This window comes from Thermobia domestica, chromosome 16, assembly GCF_964235325.1.
Source record: "Thermobia domestica chromosome 16, izTheDome1.hap1.1, whole genome shotgun sequence".
Taxonomy (NCBI): domain Eukaryota; kingdom Metazoa; phylum Arthropoda; class Insecta; order Zygentoma; family Lepismatidae; genus Thermobia; species Thermobia domestica.
In genome coordinates, this window is record NC_137469.1 from 142841874 (window position 1) to 142863073 (window position 21200).

The 21200-nt window shown below is 36.4% G+C and overlaps 1 protein-coding gene across 1 annotated transcript in view; it reads left to right on the forward strand.

The window, feature by feature from the left end:
* Nucleotides 1-21200, forward strand: part of LOC145672643 (adenylate cyclase type 10-like) — a 364033-nt gene that overhangs the window by 3177 nt on the left and 339656 nt on the right. The window contains exon 2 of the mRNA XM_081741805.1: nt 649-860. Within this exon, the coding sequence (XP_081597931.1) occupies nt 649-860 (212 nt within the window). The remainder of the gene's footprint in view (nt 1-648; nt 861-21200) is intronic.

The following is a 21200-nucleotide window of genomic DNA, read 5'->3' on the forward strand; positions in this document are numbered from 1 at the left end:
AAATTTATCACAAGTGTGCATTTCTCGATTATACGCATAGTATCAGTATTAAAAGTACCCTGCCAAATCATTATCAAATCATATTTTTTACAAGAAGACACTTACAGTTATGCGACAGTCATTTTGGAGATGAATATACATGGAATCCTTCGAAAACCAGAATAAACTATGTCGATAAATTAAAATGCTTCTACATATATACTCTGTAGAGAATCGGTAGTTATATGATAGATACGAACCACCAAAGACGATAACACACTGCAAGGGCTCGACCTCTTGTGTACGTAGTTACTAATGCAACTTTAAGTAGGCGTCTGTAACCCTGGGGTTGGGCGCCGTGAAACAAGGAATACATTTTTCCATACTACGTGCGCGTTTCTTCACCAATAATTCATCATTGGATACTGAAATACAAAGTCACAGAAATGTCAGCAGAAATTTGTTTCTACGTCCACTCGTGCTGTTGCGCTGTAGTGTAAGGAATCTTGTACTTATAAATGTATATATAGACTGTGTGTAAATAAGTGGTGTACAATCTTAACCGTAGGATTTAGGCTCAATTAAATAATCTTTTAACAAATCTTAACGCAGTAATACAATAAGAATTCTGTTCTTATTTGAAATAATTTCATGTAATAATCTTTGCAGCTAAAAATGCTCATCTTCCGACTTATGCTTATTGTAAATTATTGAAGTTCTACTCTTCTACCTATCGGGAAATTACGTACGAATTGCTGCCAGAAGACTTGAAAGTGATGTTTCATTCTCGTGTGGTTGTCTTCTTAGCGAACCAAAGCCACAAGTGTGAGGCTTGTGGAGGGGAAAGGATGCTACATGTTCCAATTTCTGACTTAGATAAGGTAATTAAAAATATTAAAGGGTCTCGCACAAATTTTATGGAAATTGAATTTCGGCGGAATTGCTTGAAACCGTGATATGATTTAGATATCATGATCCAAAGAAAAAGTCTTAATGGGCACAACCACCAATTATTGACCTTTTGGCCGCTACAGGGTCACTTTTTGAATAATGATATTCTGGATTTCGGTGCAAATGAATGGAAGTGTAATATGTTGTACATTTTGAGATCCTGAGAAAAAAGTCTTAATGTACACAACCACCAATCATTATCCGTTTGACCACTAAAGGGACACTTTTTGAAAACAACCGAAGATAACGATATGCTGGATTTCGGCGGAAAAGACTGAAATCGTGATATTTTAAAGATATTTTGATCCTGATAAAAAGTTTGAATGGACACAACCACCAATCAATTACGTTTTGGACACTACGAGACCACTTTTTTGAAAGCACCCGAACATAATGCTATTCTGGATTTCGGTGGAAAAGACTGTAACCATATTGAGACTTCTTCTCATGATAATAGGATCTACAACGTATCACGGTTTCTGTCATTTTACCTAAATCCAGCATATCGTTATCTTCGGCTGATTTCAAAAAGTGGCCTCGCATTGGCCAAACGGTCAATGGTTGATGGTTGTGCCCACTGAGACTTTTTCTCAAGATCTCAATATGTACAACATATCACGGTTTCAAGCAATTCCACTGAAATCCAATTTCCATAGGGACTGTGAGAGATCCTTTATCCTCTGAATTTATAGATAAACTTTTACGTAAAGTAAAACCACATACGATGGCGGATGGTCGGTACATCATGTGGTTACAGGGAAAAGTCTTGTAATACATTAAAAGATGCAGCAAGTTATTTTTATTTGCGTATTGAGAAGTAACAACGTTTATATTTATTTGTTTAAACTAGAAAAAAGTATTACTATTGTCTTAAAGCTGTACTAAAAGAAAAGACAAATAAGACATAAAAGGACTTAAGAATAACAAAATGTGACGTTTTCTACTATAAATTGGCAATATTTCGTAGGAGGTATCTCCCCTTTATATGTTACTTCCGTGCGTCCATGCCCATATCTATTGATGCCATGGTTAAATCCCAAAATGTGCTCATAGTGTTGCTAGCAGACAAGAAATTTTAGGAAAACTAGGTTTCATGCATTGAAAACTAGGTTTTCATACATTTTTTCCATACATTGTAAACATACCAGTTTCTTGCTACATTTTAAGACGTGTCATGACTAAAACTAGAGAATTAATTGTAGCATAGGATTTTGGAAATGTCTTCGGCATGGTTCGGTAATTACGCGTAAAAAATGTTTTCTACGTGACGCGTAAAATAGGCGTAAAAACGTGTAATTTACGTAAAATACGTAAAGTACGTAAAATAATTAGAAACAGGTCTACAAATTAAAAGAAAACGCGCTGAGCTTTAAAAAAATTCTTCCTAAAATGTATATAAATGTTATAAATATTATAAATGTATATTTCGAAAGAAGTACTGATAATAATTACAAATATAAAAGATACTTTCGAAGCCATATCCTTCTGATTATCTTTGAATTTGTAATAAAAGACGTGCGGTTACTTATTCTGCTTACGCTGAAAAAATATGTGCAGTATCTGGTAGCACTGAATGATATCACAACGTTGGGAACGCAATAACAGTGCTGTGTAAGTTGTGATTGCTAGAACTACAGGTCGCCGTATGTTTTGTTGTAGAATTGAAATGGAACGTAGGAAATTATCGGAACAATCCTGATTATTTCTGCTACATCTGTCGCAGTTATTTAGTGTTGAAACAGACAAAAAAATTACATCGTTTGTGAAACGTGCATATTACGCCTATTTTGGAATAAAGTTAGAGGATCAAGACAAATCATTTGCGCCACAAGCAGTATGTATGTGTCGAAGACCTAAGGAACTGGACAAAAGGTAAGAAGAAATCTCTATGTTTCGGAATGTCAATGATATTATGTGAAGCAAAAGATCATAGAAATGACTGCTATTTCTGTTCGTGTGAGATTAAAGGTTTTACCTCTAAAAACAAACGAAGCATTACATAACCTAATCTACCATCTGCATTATGACCTGTATCACATGGCCCTGGTATTCCAATACCTAACCCACCTCATGAACTACTGTCTACAGATTCTGCTTCTAGTAGCACCGAATGTAGTGATGAGATGTACGGCAGAGAAGAGGAAACTACTGAGCCGAAATTATTCGCACAACCCGAGTTAAACGATTTAGTGCGAGACTTGAATATGTCCAAGCAAGCAGCGGAACTCTTAGGCTCAAGGCTTTAGGAAAAGAATTTATTGGCTTCAGGGACATCATGTTCATATTTTAGATATCGTGAGAAAGAATTTGTACAATACTTCTCTGCTGACGGAAACATAGTTTTCTGCAACGACGTTAGATATCTCACGATAAAATTCACAGGGGATGAATATAATGCAGAGGAGTGGAGGTTTTCATTGATTCCAACAAAAGAAGTTTGAAGGGTGTGCTTCTTTGCAACAGCAACCAACACCCCTCTGTACCCATTGCTCATTCTGTACATTTAAAAGAGACATACGGAAATTTGGAAATCTTTTTGAAAAAATCAAATACGAGGATCATCATTGGCTATTGTGTGGTGATGTGTATGTTTCTTGGACAGCAGCAAAGGCATACCAAATATCCATGCCACATTTGCGAATGGGACAGCAGAGACCATGATTAACATTAGACTCAAACTGATTGGCCTGTCATGAAAAGCCGCGATATAGAAAGTACAAATGTGAAAAATGTCTGCCTCGTAGACCCTTCAAAAGTCATATTACCACCTTTGCATATTAAACTGGCCCTAATGAAAGAATTTGTCAAGGCTCTGAATAAAGATAGGCAGTGCTTCCAGTAACTAGTGACAAAATTCCCAGAACTTTCAAGTGCTAAGTTAAGAGAAGGAATATTCATTGGTAATCAGATCAGGAAGTTGTTTCCGTTTCAAAATTTTCCGGAAAATTTTCATCACTGCACAGGACAGACAATTTTTCGATTCATGAAAAATTGTTTCACTTGTTCCTACACAGTACTGAAAATTGTCTGTGCCATGAAAATTTTCAGATTCTTTAAACGATCTTTGACCTTTCAACATTTCTATACATGATTTCAGTCAATTTTATGAATACTGAGGAATTGTCACTTGATCACTGATATTTGTTAAGAACGGAAAATTTTCCGGACAAATATAGAAGAAAATTTTCCACCTCACAACACGGCTAAACAACGATGTAGAAATAAGTGGAGTATGTTTTTATGAATCGGAAAATTTTCACTGCGCAAGCGATTTACAAGTAAAGTCAAATCAATAGCCAATGAACGGCCAGTGATGCTATGACGCTCTGCGAAGCATCGCTTGCAAGTACAGCAAAAGGCAGATTGTATGAAAACATGCGTTTCAAGTGGAAGCGTAGAAAGCCAAAGCCAAACACGTGCTAGCTGGGCGAAAGGTTTCTTGCTACTAGAGCGTAAATGATTAAGCTGGAAATAATTCATCCAAATATCTCAGTAGCATCGAGGGAGTAGTTAAAACTACGATACTCTTCTTATAAGAACAAGAATCTGCCAAATATGTATGATGTTTTGTAGGGAAATAAACCTTAGCATCTGAACCACCAAATACAGTTATTTTTGGTCTGAAATGAAAATTAAATTGACTTAACTATGAACTAATACAAGTATTATTTTACATTAGCCAAAGAAGGGCGAAAGTCAAAAGTTGTACATCGTCGTCTGATATTCAATACCGCGTAAGTAACATATTTCACTTATTTTACAGGAGAGACAAAAAACTGTTTTAAAACTAGCCTCAGCCTCATTATACGCGGTATTACTTTGACGGAATGACAGATCTATTTTTCGTGATGTAGGTGTACTACTTAACCAGATTGTGGGCCATCCTATGCTGATTCTAATGGTATAAAAAAACTCAAATTCGCAAAACTTGAAGATACACAGTATTGAATCCCAGACAACGATATGCAATTTACTCATACATAGTTCGCGGATAGAGAAAGATGTGAAACTTGGTATGAATATGAAATCATGTGTTCAGAAAGTTTATATATATTTTTTTTTTTTTTTGCAGAAAACATCGTGGTAAAAATTTAAGAAGCATTTATTTTTAAAACATTCAACAAATACGCAATGTAAAATTTAGAATGAGTGGTAAAATATTAAATGTTGATCATCCTTTCCCCATAATATTCTACTTTAAAATGTCAAAATAATACTTAATCTATCATTTGAGGGTGATAACCCTGAATTACGATAATTTCAACTAAAACAACCCAAGTAGACTCAGACGTACCCATCAGCCGGTTTGGTAAAACTCTTGGTTAAAATATTTCGAGTTCGCAGAACCGTTTGTATACTCAGACATAATAGTAAATACCCAGTTATATACAAAAACAATAAATTTTAGTTTATCTTTGATTTTAGAAATTCTTAATTCTTACAGCTACAGGGTTATACATATTGTCACGTACCCGCCAGGAAGGACAAACAAAAATTATTTTCTTTGTTATCTCTAAGTGTTAAAAACAGTTCAAGATATGGAAATGACTGAAAACGATGGAAATCAGTATGCAACCGAATAGAACCTGATCCCGCATGCTAACACCCAACCTTCAGATAAATGATTATTAAAGTGTTTTAGTAACTAGATAAAAGGGGAAAACAAAGATAAAATTCCAAATAAAAAGGTGGGTGGGAGCAGCGGGGGCATCTCACTCTCATCGCCGCTCTTCGCAGCTAGTCTCCCCGATACAAAGTGATTGAAGATCTGGCCTCCCTGGAGCATAAAACTGAAACCTGCAGCGTAAGTCATTTTCTCTCCTCTCTCTGATCTATGAACTGTGGATTTGGGTAGTAAAGTCGGTATCCCGTGAGGGGATAAGATATTTTACTGTAATCCACTATACTATCTGTAACTACAACGGCCAATAAACCTGTTAGTGTTCAAATTAAAATAATTTCTTTGAATAGACGAAATTAACAATTAAGCAATTTTTCTAATTCTCTCTCTAGAGCATCGAAACCGCAGGAAGAACAAACAAAAATTCTTTTCTTTGTTATCTCTAAGTGTTAAAAACAGTTCAAGATATGGAAATGACTGTAAACGATGGAAATCAGTATGCAACCGAATTCGCTACTCTCGGCCCAAAAACGCGCACTGCACGTGCCCTTCTACCGTTCGTAGGTGATATTTTGAACTGGCTTACAGGAACGGCTACAGAATCTCAAATCTCGAGTTTTATTACAAATGAACATGAACTTATAACACACTTACAACTTCTAGAGCAGGACAATTAGGGGTTCATTCACACATATATAATTTATCATATTCCCTTTCTCGCCTGGCCAATGAAACACGGCTTGGTTTTTCAGAAATTCAAACCGCTTTCCGTCGAATTATTGACGATGAACAAAACCTTACGGCTCAACTATCGAGTAATCGACAACACCTTCTGTCGTCTATACAATTATTCTTTCAGATAGATCCCCTTCTACTACATAAGTTAAACGAAATTTTTCAACTAGACATATTCAACAATATTTACGAAAACTGTAATCGAAATTTGCTTCCTACTACTCTCTTACCCATCAATACCTTACAAAATGATCTCGCTAAACTCAATACTCGCTTGTCCACAAAAGATCTCAAAATATCGCCATATTTTCCACCTCATTTAATATACTCAATGACGCTCATCCACTGCCATGGTACTCCAGACAAAGTGTATTTGCAAATACATATTCCGGTTTTGCCCCTATCATCTTCTTTTACTTTATTCCGTATCAGGACTTACCCGGTCGCCACAGGAAATGAAACCTGTTCGCTTCCTTTACCCACAGATCTTGCCCTCTTTAATGCTACGCATACCATACCCCTTTACAAAACAGATTTGCCTACCTGTGTTTTTTCCACTCGGCCATTTCTATGTCAAATCCCGGTAATTTCCAACCGAAATTCACAACTCACCAAGTGCCTACATCACTTACATTTCCCCACAGTAACCGGACTTTTTCATGGCGCCTACAATTTTTCTTGTACCCAGGACCACCCTTTCTCTATCCTACAGCTATCTAGCAAAGAATTCATTTTAACCAACCCCCCTTCTCCACTTTTCCTCGTACCCCCGAATGGTACCCAGCAACCATTACTCACACAGGACACTAGCACCATTAGGGTCTCCTTACCTTGTGATTATTCGCTGTCGACATCCACTACAGTTTTAATCCAATGTCCTTCCCTTTGTTTCCATAGCATTACCAACCCACGACTTATTTTATTGCACCATATGCTATCAGTCAATCATACCTTATTTCCCCTTCCCGCTGATCGCTTGTTCCCCTTTTATCCCAATTTTGCCAACATTCCCCTTAATTTCAGCAAGCAAATTTCCCAAGTTTCACCCACTCTTCACACTTACAACCCTCCTAGGTGGGCGAATTGGATTCCCGAAGAATATGCATTTCCCATACATAGTTCCCTCCTATCTTTCCAATTCATCTTATCTTTAGCTAATTCCGTTTCCATTTTTCTTGTATATCGCCGCCTTCAACGGTATGCCCATCACTCAGACCAATCCCACCACGAACACCTTCCGCGTACAGCTCCAACATCAGATTTCTGATTCTTGCCCTTTCTTTTTTTCAGCTTTTATACGACGTTCGTCTTCCTTACACAAGGCCTCTGCCCCGTAGTGGCCTTATAATACACCGACCTAGTACTCATCGTCTTTACTCCGTTAACGATGTTACTTCTTATACTCGCTTTTGGGTTCTGCTGTAAATTGTATTTCACCCACCGTTTCTATTACCTGCTGCTCACCTCCAACTCTCGTCTTCCGACTCCACGAGAGCTCCCCACCCGCCTTACTTCCTTATCGGCTAAGCTTTCATTTCCTCTGGCAGATACGCTTTTTGAAAATATTGTATAACCACCCTTTGCGCGCTGTCTGATTGGCATATTACGTAACCTTAGCCTCCTTTATTTCAATTTCTTTTCCACCATCCCCTTTATACCACTTTTTCCTTTCTTCCTGCTACTGTTAACTTCCTCCTTTTCCCTTCTCCAAAAACACAAGAGCAACGAGAGAAAAGAGAAGCATGAAATATAATAGACTAAAGTTTTTTTCTTTCCCTTTTCTGAGCAACAATTATTTTAAACATTTTTCTATTATGATATTGCGTTTCATCCTGTTTCTTTCCTAACCCTTGCCCGCAACGACCCTCCATTTTCCCAGGCATACTCCAGTGGGCACAACGGCGCAGGTCCCTGATCCGACATCTGGCGATCCACAACGACATAGTCTTCTTCGCTCCGGATCCAGATTCCAACTGTTCCTGCTCCGACATCTAGTGATCCAGAAGATTTTCCCGCTGACCAATGGACCACAGCCCCACCAAACCGCAATCCACCGCCTTCGGCTGTGGAAGGCTCCAATCTCTACATCTCTCCAAGCGTTGCTTTTCTGGAACTCTGGACCATACCACGCCGTCAACAACGCTCTGTTCCATCCCCTCCCTTGATATCCATTTTGCTACCGCCCACGCTCATAGACGTCTCTTCAGTGATTCAGTGTATTAGTGATCTCAGTGTTCTTTTTGTGTGTGTGTCAGTGTATATACAGTGGTATTTTTCCTTGTACCCAGGAAGGACAAACTAAAAGAAACCTAGTGAAACAAAATGTTACGATGACCACGCTGACTGTTGGTGCGATCCTGGTGGGGGACTGTCACGTACCCGCCAGAAAGGACAAACAAAAATTCTTTTCTTTGTTATCTCTAAGTGTTAAAAACAGTTCAAGATATGGAAATGACTGAAAACGATGGAAATCAGTATGCAACCGAACAGAACCTGATCCCCAAACGCGAAAATGACAAAATGTGCCAATTGTGAAGACGGACAAATCAGCCAATGGACAAATCTGCCAATTACCAAATCTGCCAATTACCAAATCTGCCAATTACCAAATCTACCAAACGCGAAAATGACTAAATGCGCCAATCTCGAGATGGACAAATCTGCCAATTGACAAATTCGCCAATTACCAAACCTGCCAATTACCAAATCTGCCAATGAACAACTCTGCCAAACGCAAAAATGTCCAAATGCGCCAATCGTGAGAATGGACAAATCAGCCAATTAACAAATCTGCCACTTACCAAATCTGCCAATGGACAAATCTGCCAAACGCGAAAATGACCAACTCTGTTTGTATTATCATCAAATAACTGGATAATCTAGTAAAAATCATACAAAAGAAAGCATTTATGAATATCAAGCAAGAAACTAAGAGTAATTAATAGAAAGTAATCAAATCATCGCCCAAATATTTGAGGATTTGAACGAGGTAACCATTTACAATAACATTAACGTTCATTTAGTGGGGGAGACCGGGGTTGGTTGGCAGCAGGGGCTGGTTGACGAACTGCATATAACTCCTTCATTAATTAACATAATGAGCTGTTGCTGCTGTTAAAAGAGCGACCTATGGATGCAGTTGCCACCTTCATATGGAATTTGTAACTTGCGGATTATGGCGTCTATTAGATAAAGAGTGTTTTTGCCAATCTGAAGTATTTTTTTTAGTTCTCCATTACATCACAGAATCGTCACTACTTGGAGTACAGAGGTAAGTAATATAGCATTAGTTAGATGTGAACTTTGTTTTGGATATTCAAACAATAAAACGTAAATGCCAAACAATTGCTGAGTAATTACGACTTTGTTACACAACATGGGCTTGGGGTTAGTTGGCATATAGCATTTGGGGTTGGTTTGCAAGTGCGCCAAACAACCCTGTGTGGAATTTTATTTCATTTTACTTCTATTGTTACATTGTTTGTTTTATTGTTGTGTAGTTTACAGTTCTATCAATATTTTACTTCAGTGTTATAGAATAACATGCACGTATTGGATTACTGTCAAAATTTAGAAATCGAGATAAGACTGTATGCTAGACTCTGAATTTTCTGAATAGGCCTAATTCTCAGGATCGAGAATATTTTGTATGTGCTCTTTTGTTACAAAAATAGAGGCCTAGCTATTGCTTTTTCTTTCCTTGTGGAAAGTAGGAAATAAACTGCATTTCTCAATAATTCAGCTAAAACATATCTTAGTTTCTCTTAGCTACTTTGTGAACAGCGGGAAATAAACTAGCTTTCTTGATAGTTCAGTTATTTTAATTACATTTTGAAATAATATGAAGAATTAACCTACACCAAATCATATTAAAACTGATGTGGCTTGATAATCTTGTAGCTTTCAATGTCATGACAACCAAGCTAGAATGAAAGAAAGAAGTTTTCATATTTCATAATGCTGATTCTTTTAAACGTTGTGAATAAAAGTCATTTCAAACTTCAAATAGCATACTTCACTGCAATATATATAATAGAATTTTAAAAGATAACGTTTATTTCCAATAAATCCTTTTTTTTTTTTTTTTTTTTGTTTTGCTATATTTAAAAAGTATGCCAACTAGCCCCACAATATCAGCCAACCAGCCCATTAGTAGGGGTCGGTTGGCATACTCCGTTTTCAAAGAAAGAAAAATTATTTCTCGAAAACTGTAAGCGACAAAACAAAAACAAAAATTGAATTTATTAGAGGAAACATTGATCTGTCCGTACACATCCATTACATTGCAATACAGTGCACAATCTGCTCATAAAAAAATAAAGAATGAAAAGTTTGCCAACCAGCCCCGTACTTCCCTATATGTTTAAAAAGTTGATTATTTTGTGAAGACCGGAGAGACATATGATGTAAAATTTCAATAAATCGTACTTCCTCTAACGCAATGACTGATAATTTGCTTGTAATTATGTGTTAATTTTGATGAATTTATAACTGTTAAAAATAAATGTTCTTGTTATTTGCTGAAGTGATTGCCCCCTTTCTGCACTGAGGTTATATTTTGGGGGCGCCCGACCTCTTGGGCACTACCATATATACATGTTACAGTTGGCAATACTTCTTAAAATGACGTAGTTGCGAGAAATTTTTAAAACGATCGTTGCTTGTCTTCGTACCTTTGACACTTGACTAGTGTTGTAAAGTTTCCGGAAATTTTGAACCCGTTCGTAAAAAAACCGTTTTTTGCGGTTTCTTTCCGGAAAAATTGAAAAAATTGGGAAAATAACAAAAATCTTGGTATCAGGTTAATTTTACTAGTAATGGAATCGTTTTTCCTCAAATACGTGAAAGTTATTAGTTGAGAAACTTCAATATTGCGACTATTTAAAAAAGAAGCAATCTAAAATAAAACTGTTGTAATTATTCTTTTGAAAATTAATAGTCTGCACTCATTTCCTTTATATGCTTTTTTAGTCGTTTATTCGTGGTTGTGTATTAATTAAAGGACTTTAACAGCCGCATATACATCTACCATCATGAAGCGTTTCTGTTGCAACAAATAGAGTTCTTAAATGAAACTGAGTTCTTAATATGCTCTTTGATCTGCTGAAATTTTGTTAATTTTAATCAAAATACTTCTTAAATGAGACAGCAGTATGCAAATTTCACTAATACTCATGCACTAAAACATATAATTACTATTATTTAATATTCTAATATGGACTTTTATATAAACTTTATGCATAATATTTTGTATGTAAACAAATACCTGTTTTCTAGTGTGACAAATTATATAAAAATGAAAGTGATTGTATTTGTAAGTTAACAACCTTTGAACCACCAGACGGATCTCGAACAAATTTTCAACATAGATGGGGTTTGGGCCTAGGATGGTTTTTATCATTTCACTTTGAAGGTGCAACTTGGAGGAAGGAAGGGTGGATACATATTGAAAATGACCGACATTAGTGTCAAATCCATAATTTTCGGGGTAGCTGAGATGAACAGTGACTCTTTCAATGCTGTTTAAATCCAAATTCATCCCCGCAAATTAGGGGAAGTTGAGATGTATATATATATAAATGATGGAAAATGACCGATATTAGTGTCGAATCCATAGTTTTTGGGGTCGCTGAGATGAAGAGTAACTTCTGATGCCGTTTAAATACAAATTCGGCGCCATAAATTACGGGCGTGTGTTCGATGCTGTCTAAATCCAAATTCATCCCCGCAAATTGGAGAAGGGGAGATGTATATATATAAATGATCGAAAGTGACCGATATTAGTGTTGAATCCATAGTGTTTGGGGTCGCTGAGATGAGCATTGACACTCCCGATGCCGTTTAAATCCAAATTCAGCGCCGTAACTTCATTGAGGGCGAAGGATTGATATATTAAAAAAAGATCAAAAATTACCGTTATTAGTGTCGAATCCATAGTTTCTGGAGTCGCTGAGATGAGCAGCAACACTTCCGATGCCGTTTAAATCCAAATTCAACGCTGCAGCTTGGGGGAGGGAGAAGGGAAAAATAATCGAAAATAGGATTTAGATTTCTGGGCTTTCGGCATCTAAGGCCATTTAGCCCTTCATGTTTTTTGAGGGATGACGTCCCTCGGCTAACACACAATCCGGGGAAAGGGAAGAAAGGATGGGGGAACAAAGGAAGCGGCCTGGGACCTATAAGTTAGGTACTACCCTGGCATTTGCCTGGTGTGAATGAAGAAAAGCCAGGAAAACTCATTCAGGGTGGCTGATCTGAAAATGCGTTTTACACTTTTTCGACCGAGTGCCCCGAAAATGGCCGATATTAGTGTCGAATCCATAGATTTCGGGGTCGCTGAGATGAACAGTGACACTTCCGACGCCGTTTAAATCCAAATTCAGCCAACATCAATACTCCTAAAGAAGGATGGTAACGTAAAAGTAATTGAAAATGACTGATACAAGTGTCAAATTATTGTTTTTGGGGTACCAGTACATTATTGACAGTTGTGGTGCTCTTTATGTTCAACATGAAACGTATTCTCCCCGTGCGAAGAACGCTTGTTTTGCTAGTATTTATTAATAACGAACGGAAGTTTCACATGTTAAATTTTTAATATATTTCTCGCTGCTCAAATTTACACTTATGCGGTGTATATGTATTTGTAAATAAGATAATCTCTCCTTCTGAGTTGTTCTAAAAATATAAAAATAATAAAGAGGGATTTTAACCCGAAATGAGAAAGCTAAAAGGTAAACTTAAAACCTGTTGCTTCAAGTACTTTTCCTACTAGCTAAATACATTGTATATATGCTGCAGACACGTTACAGCAAATAAGATTAACATCAGGCGAAGAAATAATTTTTAAATGTATTTGCGGTTTTTGCCGATATTTCCGAAAGGGTTTTTTTTTTTTAATGGGTTCAAAGTTTCCGCAAATTTTACACAGCACAAGTAAGATACGTATCTCCATAAAATATATATTTCATTTTAACATACCGGTATTAATGATTCTGGCTCCGTTATTTTAACTCTTCCCTCTCATAAAGTGGGAACTTCATAAGATTACTTAAGATAATTTAAATGCATCTATCTTAATTTTATTTTAGTACCTTTTGTAGCCATAACTCCATTCTATTATGGTGTTAACATTAAAAGAGAGGTGCACATACATTTGTTGACACAAATTTTCCCCATTCTAATACAAGAAACATAAACACTCAATGACCTTCACTGTAAACTAGTAAATATAAAATATTTTTCATTTTAAATGCATAACGAAGTAAAATATTCAAAAATTTCAATTTTTTCCAATTTTTTCCGTTTTTTCCAAGCTCGGGAAAAAATCACAATACACTTGACCAACAGTTTTTGGTAGTTGCGATTACCACATATTCTCCTAATTTCACGACTTTTAGCAGTATTGCCAACTTTAACATTCATTACCATATCTCCTAAACGGTGTAAAATATCAAATTACTGTAAATGGCATTATGATCATTACATCTTTTTACAATAATCTACGTAATTAGATGTGATACTTATCTCAGCTTTGGGGGCGCAGTGGCTCAGTGGTAGAGCGTTCACCTCCGGTGCTTGGGGTCCCTGGTTCGATCCCAGCTCGCGCCGTGTGGACCTTGTGTTGGACAAAAGCCGTGCTCGTGGGTTTTCTCGGGGTTCACCCGTTTCCTCCCACTTTCTTCATTCCACCATTTCACTCATTTCTCATAATCACCGTCTCCTTTAGCCTAACCGGCATAAGCGTGGGACGTAAAACTCAAATTTCATTTTTTATCTCAGCTTTTTTCGAAATAAAGCCCTTTGCAAGAAGTCAAGTTTTGAATTCCTTGTAGCTTTTTTTCTTCTGTTTGATAGAAATACATCATATACTGACCATAGTATTCGACACTAAGGTGCTTTCGATGTGCTACGCACCATCCGTCTCACTTGCGTCATTGCTGTTGTAGAGACCTCCAAAATTGGGAAGTTTCTGGATTTTTGTGATATTATAGTATAATTAGTTTCCAACACTGAACAATAAAAGTGGTATTGTTTGTTTTCGATTTGTATGTAAACATAAAATTTGTAATAACTTAACGTAGTGCTATTCAAAAAATACAAATTTGTGTTGAGTTGGCAACACTTTTCATCGGGTGATATTAACCAATACGTGGCTAGGTGTCCCCCTTCCTACAGTTGCTTCATGCAAAGCTTCGCTTCCCTCCCTCTTTTAGTTTTTCTGTTATCACGGTTGGACATTATAAATACACACACACACACACACACACACATATATATATATATATATATATATATATATATATATATATATATATATATATATATATATATATATATATATATATGCGAAATGGTGTCTAGTAGTAAACCAGAAGGAGACCCGCACGCTGAGAATTATTCGACGACGTATGGAACCGGCCGCACTAGCCACTTATATCCTACCCGTACCTCCTAGTGGTGCAGACTGGTAACTTCCTGTCCATGGTGAAACTTACAGGTTTCCCTAATGATAGGAAGGCGAACAGGGAGGGCTATCACCAACATGCCTGGCCGGCACGGTGATTTATGTCAAATACCTTCAACTTGTTTAAACAATCATGCTAGGACACAATAAGCTAAGACCCTCATTCTCCGGAAGCCGAACTGTGTCTGGCCAAGGCAACGTTCAGAATCACATGCAGGCAAAGGGTGCTAAGAATCCCCGGAGTTACAGACTAGGTTGTCATTTAAAACTGACCATGGCTACATACAATGCAAGATCCCTGGCTTCAGAAGCAAGATTTCAGGAGCTGGAAGAAGAGCTACAGAAAGTCAACTGGGACATCGTCGGATTGACCAAAGTAAGAAGAAAAGGAGAAGAATTAATCGAACTGAAGAACGGACACTTATTCTACTACAGAGGATCAGAATGTGACAAGACCGGCAGAGTGGGATTTCTTATCAACGAAAAATTGAAAAACAAGGTCCTTGAGGTAGATAGTACATCTAGTCGAGTAGCAAGGCTTGTAGTCAAACTCTCCCAGAGATATACACTACAAGTGATTCAAGTGTATGCACCTCCCACAAGCCATTCAGAAGAGGAAGTGGAAGTGGAAATGGAAGATAGGTTGTTGTGGAAAAGAGTTGGAAAGACCTTCATCCAGCAGTGTATTGACAACAGTTGACTATGATTATATATATATATATCCAGTGAAACTTGTAGAAACCGGAACTTGAATAAAACGGAAATCTGTCTATAACGGAAACTCCTCAGAGTTCTTATCGCTGTTATTCCTTCGAGTAATATTCGGTCCCATCGCCTTCCGTTTTATACAAGTTATTTACTATATATATATATATATATATATATATATATATATATATATATATATATATATATATATATATATATATATATTAGCTGAAATATTTGAATCCCCCAACTCCCCATATGATGCTCATTTCAACGAGTGATTACCCGGTTTATCTCGACTGAATCTATTCTTTGTTCTTGTCATACTCACTGTGACTTTTTATTTTTAACTCACCCTCACTTTGCATACCAGTGGGTGCTATATTTTACGGTAATGGCATTGGGAGTCACCATTCATCTCCGTGACCCCGAAAACTAAGAATTCGACACTAATACCAGTCATTTTCGATTATTTGTATATGTCATCCCACTGTGACCCTCTTGGGAATGATAGATGTATCTCACCCCTACAACATTTTTTGATGGTTATAAGTAATATGTGTACCAAGTTTCGTTAAAATTGCTCCTAGCGTTCCAGAGTTATGCTAGACAATATATAGATACATACAGACACACCTACATACATTTTTTTTTTTTTACATATCATCCTCCTGTGATCCTTCTAGGAATGAAAGGGGTGTCTTTCGTCCATAAGTTTTGTTTCCTCACTGTAAGTAATACGTGTATCAAGTTTGGTTGAAATTGCTCCAGGCATTCTAGAGTTATGCTAGAACATATGTACCGTGTTATGCAAAACTGAACTAAGCGCCAAACTTTGAAAATCAACGTAAATGCGACGGTTGGTTCCTGATAAGCATTAGAACGTTTTGCACAATCGAAAAGAGAGGAAAACAAACACCTTTCCAAAAAAGAAGCATAATTTCACTTTTGATTACGGCTACATTAATGCTGAACATCAACCTTTATACGTGATTTTCTTAAAAGTATGAAAGTGGCGCTTAGTTCGTTTTCGCTGGACACGGTACATATACACCCATACACATAGGGTCTACATACGTTCATACATACGTCTTTTTTTATATACAGTACATCCCCGTTTATCCAGACTATCTGGGACCAAAGGCAATCTGGAAAATCGAAAATCCGAATAATTCTGATAATATGGATAATAAGCAAAACAAATCCTGAGTCAATCCACTTCAACGTCTTGTGAGTAAAGCTTTCTAAAACTCGATAAGAAGCATTTTATGTACAGTATTACCATAATTTATTGTGAAAACTATACAGGAACTGTACATTTAATTAAAACAAAAAGAAAATGTTTATCGTACTTATGGTTACGTTCTTGCTATCATATTTAAAAATTATTATCTATGGGAACATTAAATTTTAAAAAGTTTCTACAAATCCGGTTTGGATTATCGGTAGATCCGGGTGAGCGAGGGCCGGATAAACGAGGTTGTACTATACGTAGATTAAAAACATCAAACTTGTTAAGGCATTATCTATATACAGGGTGGTAGGTAACTGCACCGACAAACTTTGGGAGGTGATTCCTTATACGGAATGAAAGAAAAAAGTTCTAATAAACATGGGCCGAAAAATACCTCCTTTCAGAGTTATGATCCATTGAAAATTCGAAAAATCATTTTTCAAAACTCCCTAACTTAGAAACTATAGGACCTATCCCAAGCGGTTTAAGGAATTACATAGGAACTAGTATGTTCTTTATCTAAATATCAATGTTTTACCATCTTCCGTTATCGATGAAAGGAACTGTGAAAAGGAAGTTGAAGTATAGGGATACTGCTTTAAGTACTAATGGTGCGTTCGTTTCGCTGGTACCGGTGAATCCTGAAACATGGATATTTAGATAGAGAACATAGTAGTTCCTGTGTAATTCCTTAAACCGCTTGGGATAGGTCCTATAGTTTTTAAGTTAGGGAGTTTTGAAAAATGATTTTTCGAATTTTCAATAGATATTAACTGTGAAAGGAGGCATTTTTCGGCCCATATTTATTAGGACTTTTTTCTTTCATTTCGTATAAGGAATCGCCTCCCAAAGTTTGTCGGTGGAGTTACCGACCACCCTGTATATATAAAGGATGTATGTATGTATGTATGTTCGAGCATAACTCTAGAATGCCTGGAGCAATTTCAATCAAACTTCGTACATGTATTACTTACAGTGAGGAAACAAACACTATTGGCGAAAGATAGCCCTTTCATCCCTAGAAAGGTAGCAGGAGGATGATATATAAAAAATAATGTATGTAGGTGTGTCTGTATGTATCTATATATTGTCTAGCATACCTCTGGAACGCCCGGAGCAATTTTAACGAAATTTGGTACACATATTACATATAATCAGGAAAAAATGTTGTAGGGTGAGATACACCTATCATCCCCAAGAGGGTCACAGGGGGATGACATATACAAATATTTTTTCTAATCGAAAATGACTGGTATTAGTGTCGAATTCTTAGTTTTCGGGGTCACGAAGATAAATGGTGACAATACAGATAGCGTTTCAGTCTCAGTGGAGGTCAGATACCTCTACCATCCCTAGGGGGGTCACAGGGGGAATGACGTACAAATAATCGAAAATGAGCGATATTTGTTTTGAATCCATGGTTTTCGGGGTTGTGGAGATGAGTGGTGCCATACCCGATGGCGTTTCTGTCCAAATGTGGCTAAGAAACCCCTATCAACCCTTCGGGGTCACATGGGGGATGACATAGTCGGGATGAACCGTATAATCAATCATTGAAATGTATATTGTAGGGTAGTTGGGAGTTCAAATATTTTTATAAACCTGATCTCCCTGTTCGAGGGACGAGCATTTCAGCTAGTTTAACCAATAAAATACAAACCAGGGACATACACAGGTGATAGGTTCTGGTGGTCCGGACTCAGCCCCCCCCCCCCAAAAAAAAGCTGCTTTTCTGTAAATTTAGTCTAATTTTAAAGGCGATTTTACAAATTTTAAAATTCTTTGTCCTCAAATTGAAATTGGAACCCCCCTCTAGAAAGAAATTGCTGCGTATGCGCCTGATACAAACAGGAGAGGGAAACTGGATTGGATTGATTGTTACTACCATTTTAAGGGTGATTCGTCCAATTAAATAGTGATATTCATTGGTTAAGCTCAATTTAGGTGACAATCATTTTCTCCTCTGAATCGATCGGCATCAGAGTGGATAAATTTCGAATAAATTTCAGCGAAAAATTGTATGGGTGCTGAACGCCTATCAAAAATCCTCTATAAATGTTTGATCCTACAAGCAACCATCTACTTAGTTAATTATTAGTGTTTAGCGTTTCTTTCCAGCACCGGGGCTATATGCAACTTGGACCTACAGTTTGAAATGGGATCCGAACCACCGCAATGCGCCTAAACTTAAAACCTCTCCCACTGGGAATCGAACCCGGAACCTCCTGTGTGGCAGACATCTCCTAGGCACTAGACCTGTCTCAAATCAAGTTTCATGTGTAATTATAATATGCGCTTATCCTAGACACTTTTGTCCGATTATCAAATGAAAACCACCGATTAAGTTGAAAATTAGGTATATATATACAGTTACAGCAGTAATGAAAGTGGTGTTTAATTTTGTATAGGTGAAAATTCTTTGCATCTCCTTAACATGCACAACAATATGTTCAAATAATATTTCTAACGTTAAATAAACCACTTGTATACCTTGTAAACGTATTTTACAGTTAACTCAATAGTCGTAACAAGGTACAACACTTTTTAGTAAAAACACTGTATAAGATGTGAAGTTTCAATGCTATAAGAGTATCTTCATCAGACTTAAACACACTTATCTAGTGTGGATGTGTGTTTAAGTATGATGAAGATACTGTTATAGTATTGAAACGTTACATCTTATACAGTATTTTTACTAGAAAGTGTTGTACCTTGTCACGACTATTGAGTTAAATATTTCTAACGTTAGTAAAAACCGCATTTTTTGTAAGAGCCCTGTTATGATCCAAGCTCCCAGCAAGTGCGCCTTGTGGACAAATATCGTGTAGTTTTCTCTAGTTATTTCCGTCTGCTCCCACTTTCTTCATTTCACCATTATCGTCTTCTTTCTTAAATTGTTACATAATCACTGAGAAAATTCAAAATGTTGTTTCTACTCTTTCTACATCTCGTGGTGTAGGCCAATGTTGTGGTTGCAATGAGGTACCTAAAAGAACACCAAAAGCGATTCTACTAATGTAATGCCGTATAATGCATTGTCCTTCTTCCTAAGATGCCTCTATTGACATGTAATGGGTTCTAATAACTTTATCAAGAACGTGCTATGTATAAGCTTTATGTATGACATTTTTACGAACACTCGTAAGACATTATAATATTTATACATACCATTAAATTGTCTTTGTGACTCTATATTATCTTTGCAATTGTAAAAAATAAAAAAAAAAACAGTACATTTTATATCTAAAAGAAAGTGACTGAATGAAAAATGGAAGAAGAATACATCTTGATTTTAAAGTTACGACTACTTACTTTATAGATTTAAAGTTTATATCTATTCTCAGGTTATCGAAAGGACTAATGAAAAAATATATAACTACAGTATTTAAGTAAATCAAAGAAATATGAGTCGAAATGTTAAGTTTTGTATAAATAAATTTATAGTTATAAATAAATTTATAAGTACAGAAAAAGGAACATGTCATACACATCGTTATTTTAGAGAACCTGACCTATTCATTGAAAACCAAAAAGTGAAAAATGTATGTAAGAAAATAACACTTACGCAAATAATAAGAGAATATATACACTTTATACATACTGTATTATAAGTAGGCAATTTGTGATACTTTTATTGAAGTTATAGTATTTGTTCCAAAGGACCAAACTGAACATGCCCATGAATATATTATAATAAAATAAATACAAGAGAGTATGAAGATAAATATGTGAGTTATGTATTGGCTTATTTTATATTATTTAATCTTAAAAAGAATGTGAATGTATGTCGAGAAAATATCTTGTAAAGAACAAACTGCGTATCTTTACTAATATGACCGCAAAAGGGGTAACCGTAGCAAATATTGTTGGAAAACGCGTCTTTGGGGAGGCAGTTTATTTCTTTTCTTTATTTATTTTGTTTATTCAGTTATGAGTATTTCAAGTTTGAAGTTACCGACGAAGTGCCTGTGGTGTACCATCATGTAAGTACCCCACTATGAGAGGGATACACTTTACACAAAGCTCTTTCAATTTTCAAAGGGCCACAACGTCCATAAGGTGTCTGGGCCACAACAATCGATTCTGATGAAACTTGGTAGACTAATATGACACTTTGCAAAACTAATGTAACTAAGGTAAGTGCACCAGTAGCTGAAACTGCTCCAAAAGCTGACACTTTTATCTTAAATTGAACATAATAATTTCATTTGTGATCATTAACAGATTTCTCAGCGCACACAGTTTTCTTGATGGTTTAGCAACATTTTGCTTAGTCGTGGTTAATTTGCGTGCCAACTGATAGAAGTATGACGAAGTTGAATTACGTGCTATGAAGAAATATGCAAAAATGAGAAGAATTCTTAAGAAATCCTACTTAATTAGGATTAATTAGGATTAAATCCTACTTAATAAATTCTTAAGAATTCCTACTTACCTTGCTACTCTTATGTTAATTTATGATTTTTTTTTTCTAGTTCAGTAGCATGTTGAATATGTATTCTATT